This window comes from Dendrobates tinctorius, unplaced genomic scaffold (assembly GCF_039654945.1).
Source record: "Dendrobates tinctorius isolate UK_male_01 unplaced genomic scaffold, ASM3965494v1 ptg000475l, whole genome shotgun sequence".
Classification (NCBI taxonomy): Eukaryota; Metazoa; Chordata; class Amphibia; order Anura; family Dendrobatidae; genus Dendrobates; species Dendrobates tinctorius.
The window spans coordinates 642,587-666,478 of NW_027362137.1; the positions used below are offsets into that span (position 1 = coordinate 642,587).

The window sequence follows — 23,892 nt, forward strand, 5'->3', positions numbered from 1 at the left end:
CTTTTCACCGGGCCCATCCTGATCGGCCTGGTGGCGTGGATGAGGGTTCGGTGACCCCTCCTCATGGGGCGGTACTGTTGTTAGTTCATTCTCTGGTTCACCTGTTGTGAGTTCTCCTTCCAGACTCCCTCTGGTGGTATCAGGAGGTTGTGAGGCTGATTTGATCGGTGGAGATCTGCCACCTGAGAATGAGGATGACGATTGGACCTCAGGATTCTCAGATTGAATTTAAGACAGCCGACGCCCTATTCAGTTGCTGGTGATTCCTTCTGGCTTGTCAGCTCTTGGTTTTCAGCTCTGTTCCAGTCATCTAAAGCTAAGTTTTTTTCTGCTAATGTTCACACTTGATTTTGTTGGTCTATTCAGTTTTTTGTGTGGTCAGCCAGCCCCGGCTGGGGGCTGTGCTGAATTTCCACTCTTATTTATCAGTATTTTGCCAATTGGCTTTTTGTCCCTTACTAGTTTGGTCTCTTTTTGCTCTGTCTCAGAATATTTCAGAGTGCTGATATAGTGGGAGAAGTCTAGTGACTTCAGGGTTAATTTTGCTATCAGAAGTGTTGGACATTATTTTTGTAGGGTTTTTTGCAGGTTGCAGACAGTGTCTTTCCTTTCCTTTCCTGTCTAGTTAGTTTGGGCCCCATCATTTTCTCAGCCTATTTTCCTGCCTGTGTTTGTGCCTTCATCTTGTTTCACCGTCAATACATGTGTGGGGGCTACCTATTCCTTTGGGGTCTGCTCTGGGGAAGTTAGTTTTCCCTTTTCTTGCTTTAGGCTTATTTAGTCCTCTGGCCGTGACGAGGCGTCTAGGGTCATCGTAGGCACGCTCCACGGCTGCTTCTAGTTGTGTGGTATGATCAGGGATCTGCAATCTGCATAGTTACCAACCTCTCTGGTTTTCTGAGACTTAGCTTGTTTTGCTTTTTTCTCCTCGGTGACCCATTCATAACAGGGCCCCATATATATTACTTCTTACAGTATAATGAGCCGCATATATTACTTTGTACAGCATAATGGGCACCATATATTACTGCATACAGTATAATGAGCCCCATATATTACTGTATACAGTATAATGGGCCCCATATGTTACTTCATACAGTATAATGGGCCCCATGTATTACTTCATAAAGTATAATGGGCCCCATATATTACTTCATACAGTATTATGAGCACCATATATTACTGCATACAGTATAATGGGCCCCATATATTACTGTATACAGTATAATGGGCCCCATATGTTACTTCATACAGTATAATGGGCCCCATGTATTACTTCATAAAGTATAATGGGCCCCATATATTACTGCATACAGTATAATGGGCCCCATATATTACTGTATACAGTATAATGGGCACAATATATTACTTCATACAGCATAATGGACACCATATATTACTTTGTACAGCATAATGGGCACCATATATTACTGCATACAGTATAATGGGCACCATATATTACTTCATACAGTGTAATGGGCCCCATATAATTCTTCTACCCAAACCCCGCTGTTCTGGTCTCCTCAGTGTATTCTGATCCTCCGCAGTGCTTGGCACAGGGACATCATTAACTTTACCTATATAATTGTCAACTTGGACTGATAGTAATAGTGATTTGTTCGTACCCTGTTGTCTGGCGCTGGCCCACTTTATGGCGGTGCTCAGGGCATATGATTATACACCAGTAAAAAGTATGAGAGGCTCAATGTGACCAGTGCCACCTAGTTTCCTACCCCTATTATTCGACTGGTACTGTGGGCACACTGAGGAAAAGAAAGAAATAACAGAGAGAAAAAGAAAACAGAGAGAGAAAGAAATAAAGAAGAGAGAGAGAAAGAAAGAGGGGAAAGAAAGAAATAACAGAAAGAAAGAAAGAAAGAAAGAAAGAAAGAAAGAAGATGGAAAGAAACAGAGAGAAAGAAAGATTCTATAAAGATACTACAGCAGCCCGGCTCCCATTGTAGTGCCCACCTGAGCCTCCCGATGCAGGACATATCATGATCTGCTCACATGGCCAGCATCCCCGAGTCCAAGGCGATCCTGCTGTCCGCTCTGTTGGGGGAGGACACGGTGATGGATCTGAAGCATTCCCTGAAGTGCCTCCATGGTGCCGTCACAATCTCCTCCCGAAATTACCTCATTTCCAGTCAGCTTCTAGCACGTCACTTCCGGTGGAATGTCACGTGCGAATTTTAAAGTGCTCCTTGGCGCTCCGCCGTGTACTCCTATCTCTCTCAAAATCGGGACTGTCCCGCTGGGAGGTATGAATTCTCCCCACCATACACCTTGTACACGTATGGCTCCGCATACATCATACACACACGGTTCCGCTTTTTATGCCTTGTACACACACAACGCCGTTCTGTACACCTCGCACACACATGGCTCCACTCTGTAAACCTCGTACACATGCGGCTCTGCTCCATACACCTTGTACACATGTGGCCACGCTCTGTAAACCTTGTACACAAATGGCTCCACTCCGTAAACCTTGTACACATGCGAATTTGCTCCATACACCTCGTACACACGCGGTTCCGCTCCATACACCTCACACACACGCGGCTCTGCTCCATACACACACGTGCGACTCTGCTCCATACATCTTGTACACGTGCGGCTCTGCTCCGTACACCTCGCACATGCTCTGCTCTGTACACCTCGCACACGCGCTGCTCCGCTCCGTACACCTCGCACATGCGCTGTTCCGCTCCATACACACGGCTCCGCTCCGCGTACATACATGGCTCCGCTCCGTACACCTCATTCACACGCGGCTCCGCTCCTTACACCTCGTACACACGCGGCTCTGCTCCGTACACCTCGCACACACACAGCTCTGCTCCGTAAACCCCACACACTCACGGCTCTGCTCCGTACACCTCGTACACACACGGCTCCGCTCCGTGTACACACACAGCTCCACTCCGTACACATCTCTGCTCCGTACACCTCGTACACGTGAAGCTCTGCTCCGTGCACCTCCCACACGCGTGGCTTCGCTCCGTGCACCTTGTACACACACACGGCTCCGCTCTGTACACCTCGTACACACGCGGCTCTGCTCCTTACACCTCGTACACATGCGGCTCTGCTCCTTACACCTCGTACACACGCGGCTCTGCTCCTTACACCTCGTACACACACGGCTCTGCTCCTTACACCTCGTAGACACACGGCTCCGCTCCGTACACATCTCTTCTCCGTACACCTCGTACACACACAGCTCCACTCCGTACACATCTCTGCTCCGTACACCTCGTACACACACACACAGCTCCACTCCATGTACACACACAGTTTCACTCCGTACACATCTCTGCTCCGTACACCTCGTACACACACACACAGCTCCACTCCATGTACACACACAGCTCCACTCCGTACACATCTCTGCTCCGTACACCTCGTACACACACACAGCTCCACTCCGTACACATCTGTGCTCCGTACACCTCGTACACACACGCGGCTCCTCTCCGTGTACACACACAGGTCCACTCCGTACACATCTCTGCTCCGTACACCTCGTACACACACACGGCTCCACTCCATACACATCTCTGCTCCATACACCTCGTACGCACACACAGCTCCACTCCGTGTACACACACAGCTCCACTCCGTACACATCTCTGCTCCGTACACCTCTACACACACACAGCTCCACTCCGTACACATCTCTGCTCTGTACACCTCGTACACACACACGGCTCCACTCCGTGTACACACACAGCTCCACTCCGTACACATCTCTGCTCTGTACACCTCGTACACACACACGGCTCCACTCCGTGTACACACACAGCTCCACTCTGTACACATCTCTGCTCCGTACACCTTGTACGCACACACGGATCCACCTCGTACACACACACACAGCTCCACTCTGTACACATCTCTGCTCCGTACACCTCGTACACTTGCAGCTCTGCTCCGTACACCTCACACTCGCGGCTCTGCTACTTCCACCCTGTAAACCCCCCTGACCCCACAAATATACTTCCCTCATCCAGGATGATGACAGCCAGCACAGACAGCAGAGTCCTGCATAAAGCAAGGGCTGATGCGCACAGGACCTGTGATGAGGTCATAGGAGGGGAGGAGTCAGGGGTCACATGATATCCGGAGTGAAGACGCTACAGATGAGGAGAGGAGCGACTACAGGACCTGTGATGAGGTCACTGGAGGGGAGGAGTCAGGGGTCACATGATCAGGGGGCCCCTGACTCCTTCCCTCCTATGATCTAATCAATTACAGCCTCTTGCACAACCGCAGCACCAGCGTACAGAGGCTAAATTGTAGATGCTGCGGGTAGAGGAGCGCATAATGCCGCCCCCTGCTGCCTGCCGCTTCAGTACCTGGCTCAACTTGCCTCATTATAGCTGCGGCCCTGCTCCTGAGGTCTTAGTTTCCAGCTCAGTTCCTGCCTTCTCAAGCTAAGTTGTCTCTGCTAATGTTCACATTTGATTTGGTTTGGTCTATTCAGTTTTTTGTGTGGTCAGCCAGCTCCTGCTGGGGCTGTGCTGAATTTCCACTCTTATGTTACTGTATGTGCCAGTTTGCTTTTTGTCCCTTATTAGATTGGCCTCTTTTTGCTCTGTTCTCAGAATATGCCAGAGTGCTGATATAGTGGGTGAAGTCTAGTGACTTCAGGGTTTTTTTGCTATCAGAAGTGTTGCACATTTTTGCAGGGTTTTTTGGCGTGATTGCAGACAGTATCTTTCCTTTCCTGTCCTTTCTAGTTAGTGTGGGCCCCATCGTTTACTCAGCCTATTTTCCTACCTGTGTTCGTGTTTTCATCTTGTCTCACCGTCAATACATGTGTGGGGGCTGTCTATTACTTTGGGGTCTGCTCTGGGGCAGTTTTAGATTTACCCTTTTCTTGCTTTAGGCTTATTTAGTCCTCCGGCTGTGACGAGGCAACTAGAATCATCGTAGGTACGCTCCACGGCTGCTGTTAGTTGTTTGGATATGATCAGGGATCTGCAATCTGCGTAGTTACCAACCTCTCTGGTTTTCTGTGACTTAGCTTGGTCTTGTTTTCCTCCTCGGTGACCCATTCATAACAGACAAGCCCCACTATAAAATGACAGATGGTAGTGCCCAAGAAGTATAGGCAGGAGCTACTGCGAATCTCTCATGATATACCCTTGGCCGGGCACCTCGGCGTTAGTCGCACCAGGCATCGTCTGACACAAAACTTCTTTTGGCCAGGGGTAACCTATGATGTTCGTCAGTACTGCCAGACCTGTGACAGTTGCCAGCGCATTGGCAAGAGGGAAGATCACTGCAAGGCCAAACTACACCCCCTCCCCATTGTGGAGGAGCCATTTAGCCGAGTAGCGGTCGATCTTATAGGGCCGTTAGTCAAACCCAGTCCGTCAGGGAAAAAGTATATATTGACAGTGGTAAATTATACCACACGGTATCCAGAGTCGGTTGCATTACCTAACATTCTGGCAGAGACAGTGGCGGCTGCCCTGCTCGAGATTTTCTCACAGGTTGGATTTCCCCGGGAGGTTATCTCGGACCAGGGTACCCAGTTTACAGCAGAGGTGACCAACCAACTGTGGAAGCTGTGCGGCGTATAGCCATAGAATCATAGAATCGTTGAGTTGGAAGGGACCTCCTGGGCCATCTGGTCCAACCCCCTGCTCAAAGCAGGATTCGCTAAATCATCCCAGTCAGATGTCTGTCCAGCCTCTGTTTGAAGACGTTCATTGAAGGAGAACTCACCACTTCTCGTGGCAGCCTTTTCCACTCATTGATCACTCTGTCAAAAAGTTTTTTCTAATATCTAATCTGTGTCTCCTCCCATTCAGTTTCATCCCATTGCTTCTAGTCTTTCCTTGTGCAAATGAGAATAAAGATGATCCTTCTACAATGTGACAGCCCTTTAGATATTTGTAGACAGCTATTAAGTCTCCTCTCAGTCTTCTCTTTTGCAAACTAAACATTCCCAAATCCTGCAACCTTTCCTCATAAGACAGGGTTTGCAGACCGGTCATCATTCTGGTCGCTCTTTTCTGAACTTGTTCCAGTTTGTTGATGTCTTTTTTAAAATGTGGTGCCCAAACCTGGACACAGTATTCCAGATGAGATCTGACCAAAGAGGAGTAGAGGGCAATAATGACTTCACGTGATCTAGACTGTATGCTTCTGTTAATACATCCTAGAATTGCATTTGCCTTTTTTGCTGCTGCATCACACTGTTGACTCATATTCAGTCTGTGATCTATTAGTATACCCAAGTCTTTTTCACATGTGCTGTTGCTTAGCCCTATTCCTCCCATTCTGTATATGCTTTTTTCATTTTTATTGCCCAGATGTAGTACTTTGCATTTTTCCCTGTTAAAAACCATTCTGTTAGTTGCTGCCCACTGCTCCAGTTTATTTATATCTTTTTGAATCCTCTCTCTCTCTTCTCTAGTATTAGCTATCCCTCCTAGCTTTGTGTCATCAGCAAATTTAATCAGTTTACTCTCAATTCCTTCATCTAAATCGTTGATAAAGATGTTGAACAATACAGGGCCCAGGACAGAGCCCTGTGGTACCCCACTTGAGACATTCTTCCAACTGGATGTGCAGCCATTTACGACCACTCTTTGGGTCCATTAGAAGCATCCCGTACCACCCGCAAACCAATGGGTTATGTGAACGTTTTAAAGGAACATTAAAACAACTCATTGGGACTTTTACCAGGACCTACAGGGACTGGGAAAAATTCTTGCCACACCTTCTGTTTGCCTATCGGGAGGTGCCCCAAGAATCCACGGGGTTCTCCCCGTTCGAACTGTTATACGGGAGGCGGGTAAGGGGACCCTTAGACTTAGTGCGAGAACACTGGGAAGGGGAGGGAACCATACAAGGGATACCTATTGTGCTCTATGTGCTGGAATTCTGGGACCGCCTACAGGAGCTGACTCAGGCTGTACGTGGGAACATGCAGGCCCAACGGCGCCAGCGCGTATGGTAAGATCGGAGGGCCAGAGAACGCACCTTTGAGATAGGACAGAAGGTCCTGGTGTTAGAACCAACTAGGCAGAACAAATTCAAAGCTGCATGGCAGGGACCCTACCAGGTAGTGGGGAAAATAGGCAACACCACCTACAATGTTGCCGATTGTGATGACCCCAGGGTTATCCGCATGTTCCACGTGAATATGCTGAAGCCCAACCGGGAGCGCCCTGAAGAGGTAGTGGCCATCTGTGCACCCGAAGCAGAGGATTTAGCAGGACTCCCCTTGCCTGATGTCTTAGGGGAGAGGACTCAGTCTAAAACATGGGACCAGGTACTCTTGGGAGAAAACCTAGGGCCCCGGGAGAGACAGCAGGCGGAGGCGTTGTTGAGGCAGCGACAGAGGATGTTTTCAGAGAGACCGGGGTACACCCGCCTGGCACAACACAAGGTTGAGACCCAGGATCAGACCCCCCGAGACAACCTCCCTTCCGCGTCCCTGAGTCTGTACGAAAAGGGATGTGACAAGAGATACAAGAGATGTTGCGTTTAGGGGTCATTGAAGAGTCAGATATTCCCTGGGCATCCCCCGTAGTGTTAGTGCCCAAGAAGGATGGGTGTTATGAATGAGTCACCGAGGAGGAAAAAAAAAAAGCAATCTAAGCCCAGAAAACCGGAGAGGTTAGTAACTAGCGGATTGCAGACCCCTGATCCTATCCACAACAACTAGCAGTAGCCGTGGAGCGTGCCTACGGTAGTCCTAGACGCCTCGTCACGGCCGGAGAACTAAATAAGCCTAAAGAAAGAAAGGGAAAATCTAAACTGCCCCAGAGCAGACCCCCAAACCAATAGACAGCCCCCAACATGTATTGTCGGTGAAACAAGATGAAAACAAAGGCACAAATAGAAAGATAGGCTGAGCAAACGATGGGGCCCTCACTAACTAGAAAGGACAGGAAAGAAAAGCTGCTGTCTGCAATCACGTAAAAAACCCTGCCAAAAAAAATGTCCAACACGTCTGATAGAAAAAGGCCCTGAAGTCGCTAGACTTCAAATCACTATATCAGCACTCAGGTATATTCTGAAGACAGAGCAAAAGAGATCAACTGATCAGAGACAAAATAGGGATTCAGCCCAGTCCCAGCCAGGGCTGGCTGAACACAAAAACTAAGTAAACCAGACAAAACTCATATGAACAATAGCAGAGAAAACTTAGCTTTAGGGAGGCAGGAACCAAACTGGAAACCAGAAGCCAGAGTCAGGAAAAATCACCAGCAAGAAACTAGGGAGTCGGCTGCCTTAAATCCAATCAGAAACTCCTGATGTCCAATCGCAGTCCTCTTCCTCAGGTGGCAGGTCTCTGCCATTTAGATCAGCTTCATTACCTCCCTTCACCAACAGAGGGAGTCCAGATAGAGAACTCACTACTCCTCTGTCAGCACAGCCAGCTCCATAACCCTCACCAGAAGCCAGAGGCGAACCCGAAAATGAGCTCACAACACATGGGACTACCCGGTTTTGTGTAGACTAACGCAAGCTAAATGAGAAAACGGTGATGGAGGCATACCCCATGCCACATGTGGATGAGTTGTTAGATCGGCTGGCGGGGGCAAAGTATTTGACCACCATCGATCTATGCAAAGGCTATTGGCAGATCAACCTTTGTCCTGACGCTTTTCCCAAGTCTGCATTTGTCACCCCGTTCGGCTTATTCCAGTTTTGAGTTATGCCATTCGGGACGAAGAATGCCCCTGCGACCTTCCAGAGGCTGGCTGACCGGCTTCTGGATGGTCTACAGGACTATGCTTGGATCTACCTGGATGACATCGCCATCTACAGCGCGACATGGGATGAGCATCTAAATCACCTAGAGACAGTATTGGACAGGATCCACAAGGCCTGAATCACCTTGAACCCCAACAAGTGTCACGTGGGCAAAACAGAGGTTCAGTATTTAGGACATTGGGTGGGAAGTGGGAAACAGTGACCAGAACCAGCCAAGATTGAGGCCATAGCCAAATGGCCCACCCCACGCTCTAAAACCCAGGTCATGGCGTTTCTAGGGACAGCAGGGTATTATAGGAAATTTGTCCCCAATTACAGCAGCATAGCCGAGCCCCTCACTGATCTGACCCGTAAGAACCTCCCCGTCAGGTAACCTGGACCCCCGAGTGTGAGGAAGCCTTCCGCCAGCTAAAGGACACCCTCACAAATACCCCGGGATTGGCCGCACCCGATCCAACTAAACGTTTCCTGGTTCACACCGACGCTTCTATGTTTGGACTGGGGGCAGTGCTGAGCCAAGTCGGGCCGGACAGTCAAGACCACCCGGTAGCTTACCTGAGTCGGAAACTACTGCCCCGCGAAGTAAGCTATGCGGCCATCGAGAAGGAGTGCCTGGCGGTAGTATGGGCACTCAAGAAGTTACAACCATATTTGTATGGACGACAGTTTTCCCTCCTAACGGACCATAATCTTCTAGTGTGGCTTAATTAGGTCTCTGGAGACAACGCCAGATTATTGCGGTGCAGTTTAGCCCTACAACCTCTAGACTTCACCATCCACTACAGACCCGGCAAACAAAATGGTAACGCCGATGGACTAAGTCGACAAAAGGGAACTTGTACCAACCCCATAGACTTCGGTCATCCCCAAGCCGATCCATTAAGGATCAGGCTGTGTATGCTGATCGCGTCACTGAAAAGGGGGAGCCCTGTTACAGAACTCCCCAGCACACTGAATAGGAGATGCATGTATGATAGTTGTAATGTGAGATGTATGCCCTTAATGCAGCAATCGACTGGCTGCCCCCCTGGGCAGAGGTAAGCAAGATATGCCACTTCTGACCTCCCCCCACTTTTGTAAATCCCCCGGCTATTGTAATGTAGGTCTGGCGTCTTAATTGGAGCCTGTTATCTACTGGCCCGGCACATATTGATTGTCCTGCCCTCTGTATGTATATATATTCTGAGACTGATGAATAAAATGTTGTCACACTGGAAATACATGGAGTACCAGTGATCTTTTATATGTTCCCATGTTACAAAGCTTTTCGAACCAGCGTCCTTCATTCAGAAGCGAGGAAAACCAGAGTGGACCTCCTGAGAAACGGGGTGGTAATGTAAGAGGTATTACAGCATAGAAGACCCCGTTACACTGGGGGTTTCTATCTGCTCTCCTTGTTTGGGACATACGTACATACCATGGGTACTTTCCGGAAGGTTTTCCATCTCGGTGGGGGGAGTAGGTGATGTTTTGGTGTATGTCATCTTCATGTTTTACTGACACATCATTATATTTATGATCACATGTAATCTGTAGTATTTTTTGAATAAAGATTTGATATTTTTATACGCTTTTCATCGCATGCTCTAGTCCTCCTGCATTTCATAGCTTTTTTGGAGTTTATGCATTTAGTACTGGAGCTGGGGTATTGATTCCCCGTCTCCTTGGTACTATATTATGTTTATGGGGCTTCTGTTGCCGTCACCCCCAAGCGTGCAAGAATTTCAGTTTTTAGCTTGCCATACTCTTTGTCGCCCTGCAAAGCTAAGTCATAGTACGCCTTCTGGGGTTCTCTCGTCAAGTATGGCGCTAGTACCTCTGTCCACTGCTCTGGCAGGAGTTTATCCCTCTTGGCGAACCTTTCAAACACTGTTAGGAAGGCCTCAACTTCATCCCCGGGAGTCATTTTCTGCAAAGCCCGTCTTACCGCTTTCCAGACATGGGGGTTGTCATGAAATATGACTTATTTTGTTTATTGTTCTAGTCACACATACAGAGCTCTGCTGCATCTCCTTGGTTTGGGAATGACAAGCAGGTACCGCTCACAGACATTCCCCCTCATGAAGCTGCAGCCCACCTTCTCTTCTCCCTTCCCTCTGGCCGCTACAGCTTTGTGTAATGTGAAGGTGCAATGTGAGCTGCTGACCAGCTAAAACCAGCCATTGTTCACAAGCACATGGCACATGGTTCCTTTGTGTATTTCAGATCAAATATATCAGCACACATTATTCATATATGCAGGAAACCTATATTTTTGAGATCTACATCATTAAAGCTATTCACCACAGCATTTTTGGATCTCACTAGGAACTGAGAAACGGTATCTGCTTCCCGGTAATAGTAACATAGTTTTGAAGGCTGAAGGAAGACCTTATGTCCATCTAGTTCAGCCTATTTTTAGTGCAGCTGTTCTGCATTGTTGATCCTGGGGAAGGCAAAAAACCCACAGAGTAGAAGCCAATTTTCTCCATAGGGAAAAAAATTCCTTCCCCTAAGCTGGGTCAGCCATCTACCTATAATATTCTGTTATTCGTAACCTTCTATACTGTTACTCACAAGAAAAGCCTCCATTCCTTTCTTACATTCATTCAGTGAGTTGGCCATCACCACTTCCTCAGGAAGAGAATTCCAGAGCCTCACTGCTCTTACCGTGAAGAACCCTCCTCTATGCTGGTGCAGAAATTGTCTTGCCTCCAAACGAAGAGAATGCCCCCTTGTTCTTGTCACAGTCCTTGGTACAAACAGTTCATTGGAGAGATCTCTGTATTGCCCTCTGATATACTTGTACATATATATTAGGTCTCCCCTAAGTCTTCTCTTTTCTAGAGTAAATAGACCTAATTTTGATAACCTTTCTGGGTATTGTAGTGAACCAACTCCATTTATCATTTTAGTAGCCCGTCTTTGAACCCTTTCAAGTTCAGTAATGTCTTTCTTGAGCACCGGCGTCCAAAATTGCACACAATACTCCAAGTGTGGTCTGACAAGTGATTTGTACAGAGGGAGAATTATGTTTTCATCTCGTGTCCCCAGACCTCTTCTAATGCATCCCATGGCCCTATTTGCTTTGGTGGCAGCTGCCTGACACTGGGCACTCCAATTTAGCTTCTTATTGACTAAGATGCCTAAGTCTTTTTCCATGTCTGATTTCCCCAGCAGTTTCCCATTTAGTAAGTAATTGTAGCCTCTGTTTCTCCTTCCCATGGGCATAACCTTACACTTATCTGTGTTAAACCTCATTTGCCATTTTTCAGCCCAATTCTCCAATTTACTCAAATCTGTCTGTAGTTGCAAACTGTCCTCCTTTGTGTTAACTACCTTACATAGTTTTGTATCATCTGCAAATACTGATATTTTACTGTGTAAGCCATCCACTAGATCATTAATAAATATATTACATAGTAGGGGGCCCAATACAGACCCCTGTGGTCCCCACTAGTAACCCTGGCCCAATCTGAGGATGCCCCATTAATAACCACTCTTTGTTTTCTATCACTAAGCCACCTACCTACCATCTACACACATTTTCCCCTAGCCCGAGCTTTCTCCTCTTACTGACCAATCTTTTATGTGGGACAGTGTCACATGCTTTAGAGAAGTCGAGATAAATGACATCCAATGATTCTCCTGGGTCCATTTGAGAGCTTACATCCTCATAGAAGCTGATCAGGTTAGTCTGACAGGAGCGATCCTTCATAAATCCATGTTGATATGGAGTTAAACATTTATTAACATTGAGATATTCCATAATGGTATCCCTTAGAAACCCTTCAAAAATCTTACCCACAACAGATGTTAAGCTTACCGGCGTATAGTTTCCAGGTTCCCTTTTACACCCCTTTTTGAATATTGGTACCACATTTGCTTGCCACCAATCAAAAGGAACAGACCCTGTTTCTATAGAGTCTTTAAATATAAGGAATAGAGGCCTGTCTATCACATTACTTAACTCCCTTAATACCCGAGGGTGAATGCCATCAGGGCCTGGTGATTTGTCCGTTTTCATCTTACTAAGGCGGTCCTGCACTTCTTCCTGGGTTAGGCAGGTAATACTTAATGTCGAGTTTACATGATCAATCTGCATTTCCCCTGGCAAATCCTTTTCCTGTGTGAACAGTGTTGAGAAAAAAGTATTTAAAACATTTGCTTTTCCCACATCGCTCACTATGATTTCACCCTCATTGTTCTTTAAATGGCCGACACCATCAATTTTAATCTTTTTACTGTTTATATAAGTAAAGAATAGTTTGGGGTTTGTTTTACTTTCCTTAGCAATGAGTCTCTCAGTTTCCACTTTTGCTAAATGTATTTGTTTTTTACACATTTTATTTTTTTCTCTATAACTTTTTAATGCTTCTTCATTGCCTTCTTGTTTTAGCTTCCTAAATGCCTTGTTCTTGTTCTTTATTGCCCTTTTTACATCCTTCTTTAGCCACATTGGTGTTCTCCTGTTCCTAGCCCTTTTATTTCTGTACGGTATGGCTAGCTCGCAGTGGGGGTGTAAAACTGATTTAAATATTTCCCATTTATTTTCTGTGCTCCTATTTTTGAGGACATTGTCCCAATCAATTCGGTGAAGGTCCTCTCTAAGCTGATCAAACTTTGCTTTCCTGAAATTCAGCGTTTTCGTAACCCCCTTCCAGGGCACCTTACTGAAGGACAAGTGGACTTGTGTTATATTGTGGTCACTGCTCCCTCGGTGATATCGACTCGTACGTCTGTTATTCTATCCGGCCTGTTGCTTAACATTAAGTCCAGAAGGGCCGTCCGTCTAGTTGGGCCCGGCACAAGTTGTGTTAGGAGTGGCGGAAGGCACTAAATAAAAATATAATTAAAGTGCCTTCGCCACTCGGGGTCCACCATGCGGAAGCTGGAAAAACCACAGCTAAGTGAAGGCAGAGCAAAGGGTTAAACTGCACCCAATTGCAACTAAGCAAGCTCTGTTACAATCACAGAGGCTGCAAGCAAAAATCAAACACAGAAACGCTGAGTCTGTTTAAGGTCACAGACTCTCAGCGATGTGCATGCGGTATTTATGGTCACAGGAGTAGCCTTAGACAGCAGGACTACTCCGTCTAGACCTATCGTAGAGACAAGTGTGCGTGGCGTCGCAACTGCGAACTCCCGGCAGGGCTGCAATCGCAGTGCGGCGATAATTGCGCCGCTGGCAAAACACCGCTATCACACTGGCGCAATGCAGACGCTAAGCTGCTGAGATAGAAGGAGCAAATGCGCGCTGGCGCTAACGCTGCTACTGGCAGAACTCAAACACTCACACAGACGTAGTATCAGAGGAATGGGGGTTTCAAATGAGTCATTCACCAGTCCAAGCATCCATCAACAAACATACAGCAGCAAGTATGAATATTCAAGCGCATGGCGGAACAGCCATGCGCGCTTTTTATAGCGAACAGGACCTTCCGGAAATCTCCAAGGCTCCAGGAAGAGCCAATGGGATTCGACACAGGACCTGAGCACCTGACTCCCGAACTCCAATGGGAGTTCATTCCATGAGCATGCTCAGATGAGGAAACAAAGGACTTAGCCTCTGGAGAGAGTTGCCGCAGGGCAATCTCCTCTGCAATCTCCTCTGCAGTAGGAAAAGCGCAGGAGACTGCAGAATGTGAGGATCTAGTTTTCAGCAAAGGAGAGGCAGAAATCTGACTCCTAACAAGTGGTGACAGATAATTATCCTTGGTCACTGACAGACATTGGTTTCCTTTCTGAGATGCGCAGGTTTCAGTTTCCCAGTCTATATCGGGGTAGTTGAAGTCCCCCATAATAATCACCTCATTGGGATTTGCTGCTTTGTCTATTTGTTTCAATAATACATTCTCAGTGGTTTCTGTTATATTTGGTGGCTTATAACAAACCCCTATGAGGATTTTATTACTTTTCCCTCCTTGTATCTCCACCCATAGAGACGCCACCTCTTCATTTCCCTCTTGTATATCTTCTCTTAGTGTGGGCTTTAACGTGGACTTTATATATAGACAGACTCCACCCCTTTTTCTTTTTTTACGATCCCTCCTAAACAAATCATATCCTTGCAAGTTAACTGCCCAGTCATAGCTGTCGTCTAACCATGTCTCAGTTATTCCTACTAGGTCGTATTTTTCCTCATACATTACCAACTCCAGATCTTCAATCTTATTGGTCAGGCTCCTTGCGTTGGTCAGCATGCAGGAAAGAAGTTTTGCTTCCTTTTTCTTAGCTTCCTTCTGAGTTCCCTGTCTTGGGTCCTCTTTACCACATCTAGTATCCTTGATTAGTTTGTCCTTCTGCTGCATGTTCTTGTCTGCTGTTTTTCCTCCCATCCCCTCTTCTTCTAGTTTAAGATGGGATGGGAGATATGATGTTTAGTCTCAAATGGAAGATGATTTTGTAAGCAGACATATAATACTTCCGTTGTCCCTCTACTAGCTTCCCCCCCATGAGCTATGGCCAATAGAAGGTTTTTCATAACTTTCCAAAGGGGGCGTATCCAGCCACCCGGTGAGGTCAGCACGGGGGAAGTCCCTAAGCTTATGGGCTAACTATAAAACAGAAACATCCATTTTGCATTGTGTTCAGACCTGGGGAGACAGTATATACCATCCCTGCTGTGGACCGAATCCTGGTCCTTGGGAACTCCCTCCCCTCACCTCCACATGGTGTGCAATTGACTGATAACTGTAAGTTTCATATCTTAATCCACTTTATTTTGTAATTGTCTGTATATATTGTATTTGTCTCTCTTTGTAACATCTTTTGTACTTTTGTAAACACTGCCTATTCTTTTTGGAGTAAAATAACATTTACTAGTTCAGTTTTCCTTACTCTATTAACTTATCACCACGTCTCCGTGTTAAATTCACGGTACCTAGTGGGTTGGCTCCTGACCCGATATTGATATTAATATAGAACTAGGAGTTGGTGGCAGCGAGTGTTCTGGGGATTTGGGGAGACTCTTCTAGTGACGGAACTGAGGTTTTATGTATGTATTGCCCGCCTGGGACTGGGGACATACATACCGCCCTCCCTCCAGAGTGCCCAATAGTCAGTACACGGCAAGGCAGCCTGTTCTGAATGGGTCACCGAGGAGAAAAAAAGCAAAACAAGCTAAGTCACAGAAAACCAGAGAGGTTGGTAACTATGCAGATTGCAGATCCAACTAGCAGTAGCCGTGAAGCGTGCCTGCGATGTTCCTAGATGCCTCTTAACGGCCGGAGGACTAAATAAGCCTAAAGCAAGAAAAGGGAAAACGAACTGCCCCAGAGCAGACCCCAAAGGAATAGATAGCCCCCACACATGTATTGACGGTGAAACAAGATGGAGGCACAAACACAGGCAGGAAAATAGGCCGAGCAAATGATGGGGCCCAAACTAACTAGACAGGAAAGGAAAAGAAACACACTGTCTGCAAGCTGCAAAAAGCCCTACAAAAATCATGTCCAACACTTCTGATAGCAAAATTAACCCTGAAGTCACTAAACTTCTCCCACTATATCAGCACTCTGAAATATTCTGAGACAGAGCAAAAAGAGACGGAACTAGTAAGGAACAAAAAGCCAATTGGCAAAATACTGATAAATAAGAGTGAAAATTCAGCACAGCCCCCTGCCGGGGCTGGCTGACCACACAAAAAACTGAATAGACCAACAAAATCAAGTGTGAACATTAGCAGAAAAACTTAGCTTTAGATGACTGGAACAGAGCTGAAAACCAAGAGCTGACAAGCCAGAAGGAATCACCAGCAACTGAATAGGGCGTCGGCTGTCTTAAATCCAATCTGAAAATCCTGAGGTCCAATAGTCATCCTCATTCTCAGGTGGCAGATCTCCACCGATCAAATCAGCCTCACCACCTCCTGTTACCACCAGAGGGAGTCTGGAAGGGGAACTCACAACTGGTGAACCAGAGAATGAACTTACAACAGTACCCCCCCTTAAGGAGGGGTCACCGAACCCTCATCCACGCCACCAGGCCGATCAGGATGGGCCCGGTGAAAAGCACGAACCAATCTATTGGCATGAATATCGGAGGCAGAGACCCAAGAATTATCCTCCTGACCATAACCCTTCCATTTGACCAAATACTGGAGTCTCCGTCTGACCAAACGAGAATCCAATATTTTCTCTACCTCATATTCCACATTGCCTTTGACTAACACAGGGTCAGGAGGTGCCGCCATAGGAACCACTGGCTCAACAAACCTCTTCAACAGAGATTTGTGAAATACGTTATGGATCTTGAACGTAACTGGAAGAGCAAAACGAAAAGAGACAGGATTGAGAATCTCCAAAATCTTATAAGGTCCAATAAATTTTGGCTTAAATTTAGGAGATGCAACCTTCATAGGAATATTCTTAGACGACAACCAAACCATATCACCCACTTTAAACCGGGGACCAATGGTCCTATGCCGGTTGAAAAATCGCTGGGCCTTTTCCTGAGAGAGGGACAACTTATCCACCACTTGGTCCCATATCTGCTGCATTCTCTCAACCACAGTGTCCACACCTGGGCAGGACGAAGATTCCACTTGCCCTGAAGAGAATCGAGGATGAAACCCAAAATTACAGAAAAAGGGTGACATCAAAGTGGCAGAACTAGCTCTATTGTTCAGTGCGAATTCGGCCAAGGGCAAAAATGAGACCCAATCATCCTGATCAGCAGATATAAAACATCTCAAATAAGACTCCAAGGTCTGGTTTGTTCTCTCAGTCTGTCCATTGGTCTGGGGATGAAATGCGGAGGAGAAGGATAACTGAATTCCCAGATTGGAACAAAAGGCTTTCCAGAATCTGGAAACAAACTGGACTCATCTGTCGGACACAATGTTCTCAGGAATCCCATGTAACCGAACCACCTGTTGTAAAAACAAGGGCACCAACTCAGCGGAAGATGGCAACTTTGGGATTGGTACAAGATGGACTATCTTCGAAAATCTATCACAAATCACCCAGATAATAGTCATTCTCTGAGAGACCGGAAGATCAGAAATAAAATCCATTGAGATATGGGTCCATGGCCTCTTGGGCACCGGCAAGGGCATCAGCAACCCACTAGAATGAGAACAGGGTTTAGACCGAGAACAAGTCCTACAGGACTGTACAAAATTCCTGACGTCACGAGATAAGGCAGGCCACCAAAAGGACCGACTCACCAAATCTCTGGTACCAAAAATACCTGGATGACCAGCCAATGCAGAGCAATGAATTTCAGACATCACTCTCTTTCTCCACTGGTCAGGAACATACAATTTACCCATAGGGCAACGCTCAGGTTTATCCTCCTGAAATTCCTCCAGGTCGCCTCTCAAATCGGGCGAAATGGCAGAAAGAACTACCCCCTCACCTAGGATGGTAGTAGGCTCGGTCACACTAAGAGAATCGGCAAAGAAACTCCTAGAAAGGGCATCTGCCTTAACATTCTTAGTGCCCGGAAGAAAAGAGACCACAAAATTAAAACGCGTGAAAAACAAGACCCATCTAGCCTGTCTAGGATTCAAGTGTTTGGCCGACTCCAGATAAATCAAATTCTTGTGATCGGTGAGGACCACAACTTGATGTCTAGCTCCCTCCAACCAATGTCTCCACTCCTTAAATGCCCACTTCATGGCCAACAATTCCCGATTCCCCACGTCATAGTTGCGTTCAGATGCGGAGAACTTTCGAGAAAAGAAGGCACAGGGATTCATCTTAGAAGTCACAGGGTCTTTTTGGGACAAAACAGCTCCTGCACCAATCTCAGAAGCATCTACCTCCACCTGAAATGTAAGTGAGACATCAGGTTGCCGTAAAACTGGAGCTGAAGTAAATCTCCGCTTAAGCTCCTGAAATGCTGAGATAGCCTCAGGAGACCAATTGAGCACATCAGCGCCCTTCTTGGTCAGATCAGTCAGTGGTTTGACAATACCAGAAAAATTACCTATAAATTTACGATAGAAATTAGCAAAACCCAAAAACTTCTGAAGGGCCTTCAAAGAAGTAGGCTGAACCCAATCATAAATGGCCTGTACCTTGGCCAGGTCCATTTCAATAGTCGATGGAGACAAGATAAATCCCAAAAATGAAATCCTCTGTACACCAAAGAGGCATTTCGATCCCTTAACAAACATGGAATTCTCCCTCAATATCCGGAACACATTCCGGACATGTTCCACATGAGAATCCCAATCACTAGAAAAGATCAAAATATCATCCAGATAGATGATCAAAAACTTATCCACAAAGTCACGGAAAATATCATTCATAAAGGACTGGAAGACAGAAGGGGCATTAGTGAGCCCAAAAGGCATCACCAGGTACTCAAAATGTCCCTCCGGAGTATTAAACGCCGTTTTCCATTCATCCCCATGCTTGATGAGAATAAGATTATACGCCCCCCTGAGGTCAAGCTTAGTAAACCAGCAGGCACTCTTAACTCTGGAGAATAAATCAGACATCAGAGGTAACGGGTACTGATATTTAACCGTCATCTTGTTAAGGGAATGATAATACACCGTCTTAATGAACCATCTTTCTTGGCCACAAAAAAAACAGCACCTAAAGGTGACGAGGATGGTCTAATATGACCCTTCTCCAACGACTCCTTAATATAGGATCGCATAGCATCATGTTCGGGTACAGATAAGTTGAAAAGCCGACCCTTAGGAATTTTACATCCAGGCATCAACTCAATTGCACAGTCATAACTCCTATGAGGAGGCAAAGACGCAGACTTACTCTCACTAAATACATCAGAAAAATCAGCCAGATAATCAGAAATATTATGAGACTGAGGAGAGGTGGAGAAAACACGAGCGTCCCTAAGAACACACTGACAACCCCAACTCACCACAGACACAGATCTCCAATCCAAAACTGGGTTATGAGTTTGCAACCAAGGAAAACCCAGAACAATAGTATCATGCAAATTATGCAGCACCAAAAATTTACAATTTTCCTGGTGGTCTGGGGCAACTCGCATTATCACCTGGGTCCAAAACTGAGGTTTATTCTCCGCCAAAGGAGTAGCATCAATACCCCTCAAAGGAATAGGCGTCTGCAGAGGCGTCATGGAAAAACCACAACGTTTAGCAAAGTCCAAATCCATCAGATTCAGAGCTGCTCCTGAATCCACAAAAGCCTTAGTGGAAAATGTGGACAAGGAGCAGATCAGAGTAATTGCCAAAAGGAATTTAGGTTGTATACTGCCCACAGCAAATGTGTGTGCAAAACGTTTCTCTCGTTTTGGGCAGACAGAAATAGTATGAGAGACGTCTCCACAGAAAAAAACACAGCTTATTACGCTTTCTAAACTCCTGATGTTGCGCCCTAGACAAAACTCTATCACATTGCATAGGTTCAGACGTTTGTTCAAAAGGTGGCAGCGTCTCCCATGTAGTTTTACGTTCACGTAAACACCGATCAACTTGAATGGCTAATGACATAGAGCCATCCAGACCAGAGGGAACAGGAAATCCCACCATAACATCTTTTACGGTCTCTGATAAACCCTTCCGAAAGAGAGCTGCCAATGCACCATCATTCCATGTAGTAAGGACCACCCACTTTCTGAACTTTTGACAGTATGACTCTGCAGAATCCTGACTCTGGTTTAATGCCAACAGGGTTCTCTCAGCTTGATCAACAGCATTAGGTTCATCATACAACAACCCCAACGCCTGAAAAAATGCATCCACATTAGTCAGAATAGGGTTTTCAGGTGTCAGAGAAAAAGCCCAATCCTGGGGATCGCCGCGCAGCAAGGAGATGACAATTTTAACCTGCTGCGCAGAGCTCCCCGATGAACTAGGCTTCAAGGCCACAAATAATTTACAATTATTCTTAAAATTAAGAAATTTAGACCGATCCCCAGAAAACAAATCAGGAGTAGGGATGTTAGGTTCAGCAGCATGTGACTGAATGAGGTAGGTGGAAATTCCCTGCACTTCAGCAGCAAGCTGCTCCACACGTTCAGACAATTGCTTAATCTCCATGAGGAAAAAAAAAAATCCTCCTATGGCCCCAGAGAAAAAAGAGGAAAGAATATAAATATATATAAATATATATATATATATATATATATATATATATAAAAAAAAAAAAAATTCTGACACTTTTTTTTTTAACTACTTTTTCCTGCTTTTGAGTACCCTAGAACCTGCGGTATGGCTGGTGATTCTGTTATGAATGGGTCCCTGAGGAGAAAAAAAGCAAAACAAGCTAAGTCACAGAAAACCAGAGAGGTTGGTAACTATGCAGATTGCAGATCCCTGATCCTACCACACAACTAGCAGCAGCCGAGGAGCGTACCTACGATGTTCCTAGACGCTTCGTCACGGCCGGAGAACTAAATAAGCCTAAAGCAAGAGAAGGGAAAACTCACTGCCCCAGAGCAGACCCCAAAGGAATAGATAGCCCCCACACATGTATTGACGGTGAAACAAGATGAAAACACAAACACAGGCAGGAAAATAGGCTGAGCAAATGATGGGGCCCAAACTAACTAGACAGGAAAGGAAAGGAAAGACACTGTCTGCAACCTGCAAAAAACCTACAAAAATAATGTCCAACACTTCTGATAGCAAAATTAACCCTGAAGTCACTAGACTTCTCCCACTATATCAGCACTCTGAAATATTCTGAGACAGAGCAAAAAGAGACCGAACTAGTAAGGGACAAAAAGCCAATTGGCAAAATACTGCTAAATAAGAGTGGAAATTCAGCTCAGCCCCCAGCAGGAGCTGGCTGACCACACAAAAAACTGAATAGACCAACAAAATCAAGTGTGAACATTAGCAGAAAAAACTTAGCTTTAGATGACTGGAACAGAGCTGAAAACCAAAAGCTGGCAAGCCAGAAGGAATCACCAGCAACTGAATAGGGTGTCGGCTGTCTTAAATCCAATCTGAGAATTCTGAGGTCCAATCGTCATCCTCATTCTCAGGTGGCAGATCTCCACCGATCAAATCAGCCTCACCACCTCCTGTTACCACCAGAGAGAGTCTAGAAGGGGAACTCACAACTGGTGAACCGGAGAATGAACTCACAACAGCAGCCCTTCTGGTGACTATTTATCCTAGATGTAGTTCCCGACTGACCTGAGGGTAAGGGGGGCGCCAGAGAGCTGCAAGTTCCAAACCGGAATTGGAAAGTGGGATATAATAAATCCCCTGACGAACTTAGGGCACCCAAACACCCCCAGTTCATGACAGGGGGGCTGCTTCTTCTGTTTATGGGGGCCGCTTCTTCTGTGTGTGGGGGCCATGTCTTCTGTATGTGGGGAAGCGTCTTCTGTGATGGGGCAGCGTCTTATATGTATTGGGGCTGCGTCTTCTGTCTATGGGAGCCGCGTCTTCTGTGTATGGGGGCCGCGTCTTCTGTGTATGGGGGCCGCGTCTTCTGTGTATGGGAGCCGCGTCTTCTGTGTATGGGGGCCGCGTCTTCTGTGTATGGGGGCCGCGTCTTCTGTGTATGGGGGCCGCGTCTTCTGTGTAAGGGGGACAGCGTCTTTTGTGTATGTGGGAAGTGTCTTCTGTGATGGGACAACGCCATCTGTGTATGGGGCAGCGTCTTCTGTGTATGTGGGCCGCATCGTCTGTGATGGAGGCAGCGCCTTCTGTGTATGGAGGCAGCGTCTTCTGTGTATGGAGGCAGTGTCTTCTGTGATGGGGGCAGCATGTTCTGTGTATGGGGGCAGCGTCTTCTGTGTATCGAGGCCATGTGAGAAGTTCTGCTTCAGCCTCTGCTGCCCCGGCTCATCTGTTCTTCCTCTGGGAGTATACGGTGTGTGGAGGACTTGGGTCCATTCTCCAGTCTCCTTTTGTGGACGTCTTTGTCCTTTTATTCTTCTGGCAGGATAAGTCTGCAGAGTTCTTCTCCTTGGCCGGACAAACAGTCAGCAGCTTTGTGGAGTCGCTCGCTGTGAACGGAGATGAGGACACGGAAGAGAGCCGCTTTGTCCTGGGCCTGGCAGGGACCATCACAAGTGAGTGTATCTGACCAGCCTTGGTCACAAATGGTTCCATCAGAGCTCTCAGTAATGGTGGAGACAGTAATCATTTTTCCAGTCCCACTACTCAAATCTGGAAACATGGTGGATGTGTATGACGGGTGAGATCTGAGGTGGTCCAGAGCATGAAATCCCCAACAACCCAGCAATGAATAGATCTGGGTCTTCTGTATCAAATGAGCACTAGCCAAAGTGTCAATTCACTCAAACACAAGAGCGCCCCCATCTGTTCCCCACGGGAGGAGTACAGCATCCCCAGCTGTTTGCCACAGTAATAGTACATCTTATTATGTATCTCTGTATACAGGGAGCTCCCCCCTAGTGGTGGCTGGAGACAGAATCTTATCATGTATCTCTGTATACAGGGAGCTCCCCCTAGTGGAGGCTGCAGACAGAATCTTATCATGTATCTCTGTATACAGGGAGCTCCCCCTAGTGGTGGCTGTAGACAGGATCTCATGTATCTCTGTATACAGGGAACTCCCCCTACTGGTGGCTGCAGACAGGATCTCATCCTGTATCTCTGTATACAGGGAGTTCCCCCTAGTGGTGGCTACAGACAGGATCTCATCATCTATCTCTGTATACAGGGAGCTCCCCCTAGTGGTGGCTGCAGACAGGATCTTATGTATCTCTGTATACAGGGAGCTCCCCCTAGTGGTGGCTGCAGACAGGATCTCATCATGTATCTCTGTATACAGGGAGCTCCCCCTAGTGGTGGCTGCAGACAGGATCTTATCATGTATCTCTGTATACAAGGAGCTCCCCCTAGTGGTGACTGCAGACATGATCTTATCATGTATCTCTGTATACAGGGAGCTTCCCTTAGTGGTGACTGCAGACAGGATCTGATCATGTATCTCTGTATACAGGGAGCTCCCCCTAGTGGTGACTGCTGACAGGATCTTATCATGTATCTCTGCATACAGGGAGCTCCCCCTAGTGGTGACTGCAGACAGGATCTTATCATGTATCTCTGTATACAGGGAGCTTCCCCTAGTGGTGACTGCAGACAGGATCTGATCTTGTATCTCTGTATACAGGGAGCTCCCCCTAGTGGTGGCTGCAGACAGGATCTTATCGTGTCTCTGTATACAAGGAGCTCCCCCTAGTGGTGACGGCAGACAGGATCTTATCAGGTATCGCTGTATACAGGGATCTTCCCCT

General features: G+C 46.6%; 1 protein-coding gene across 1 annotated transcript in view; it reads left to right on the forward strand.

Annotated features, from left to right (window-relative positions):
- The window catches only part of HSF2BP (heat shock transcription factor 2 binding protein), a 115,390-nt gene that overhangs the window by 86,812 nt on the left and 4,686 nt on the right, over nucleotides 1-23,892 (forward strand). The window contains exon 4 of the mRNA XM_073564724.1: nucleotides 22,572-22,701. Within this exon, the coding sequence (XP_073420825.1) occupies nucleotides 22,572-22,701 (130 nt within the window). The remainder of the gene's footprint in view (nucleotides 1-22,571; nucleotides 22,702-23,892) is intronic.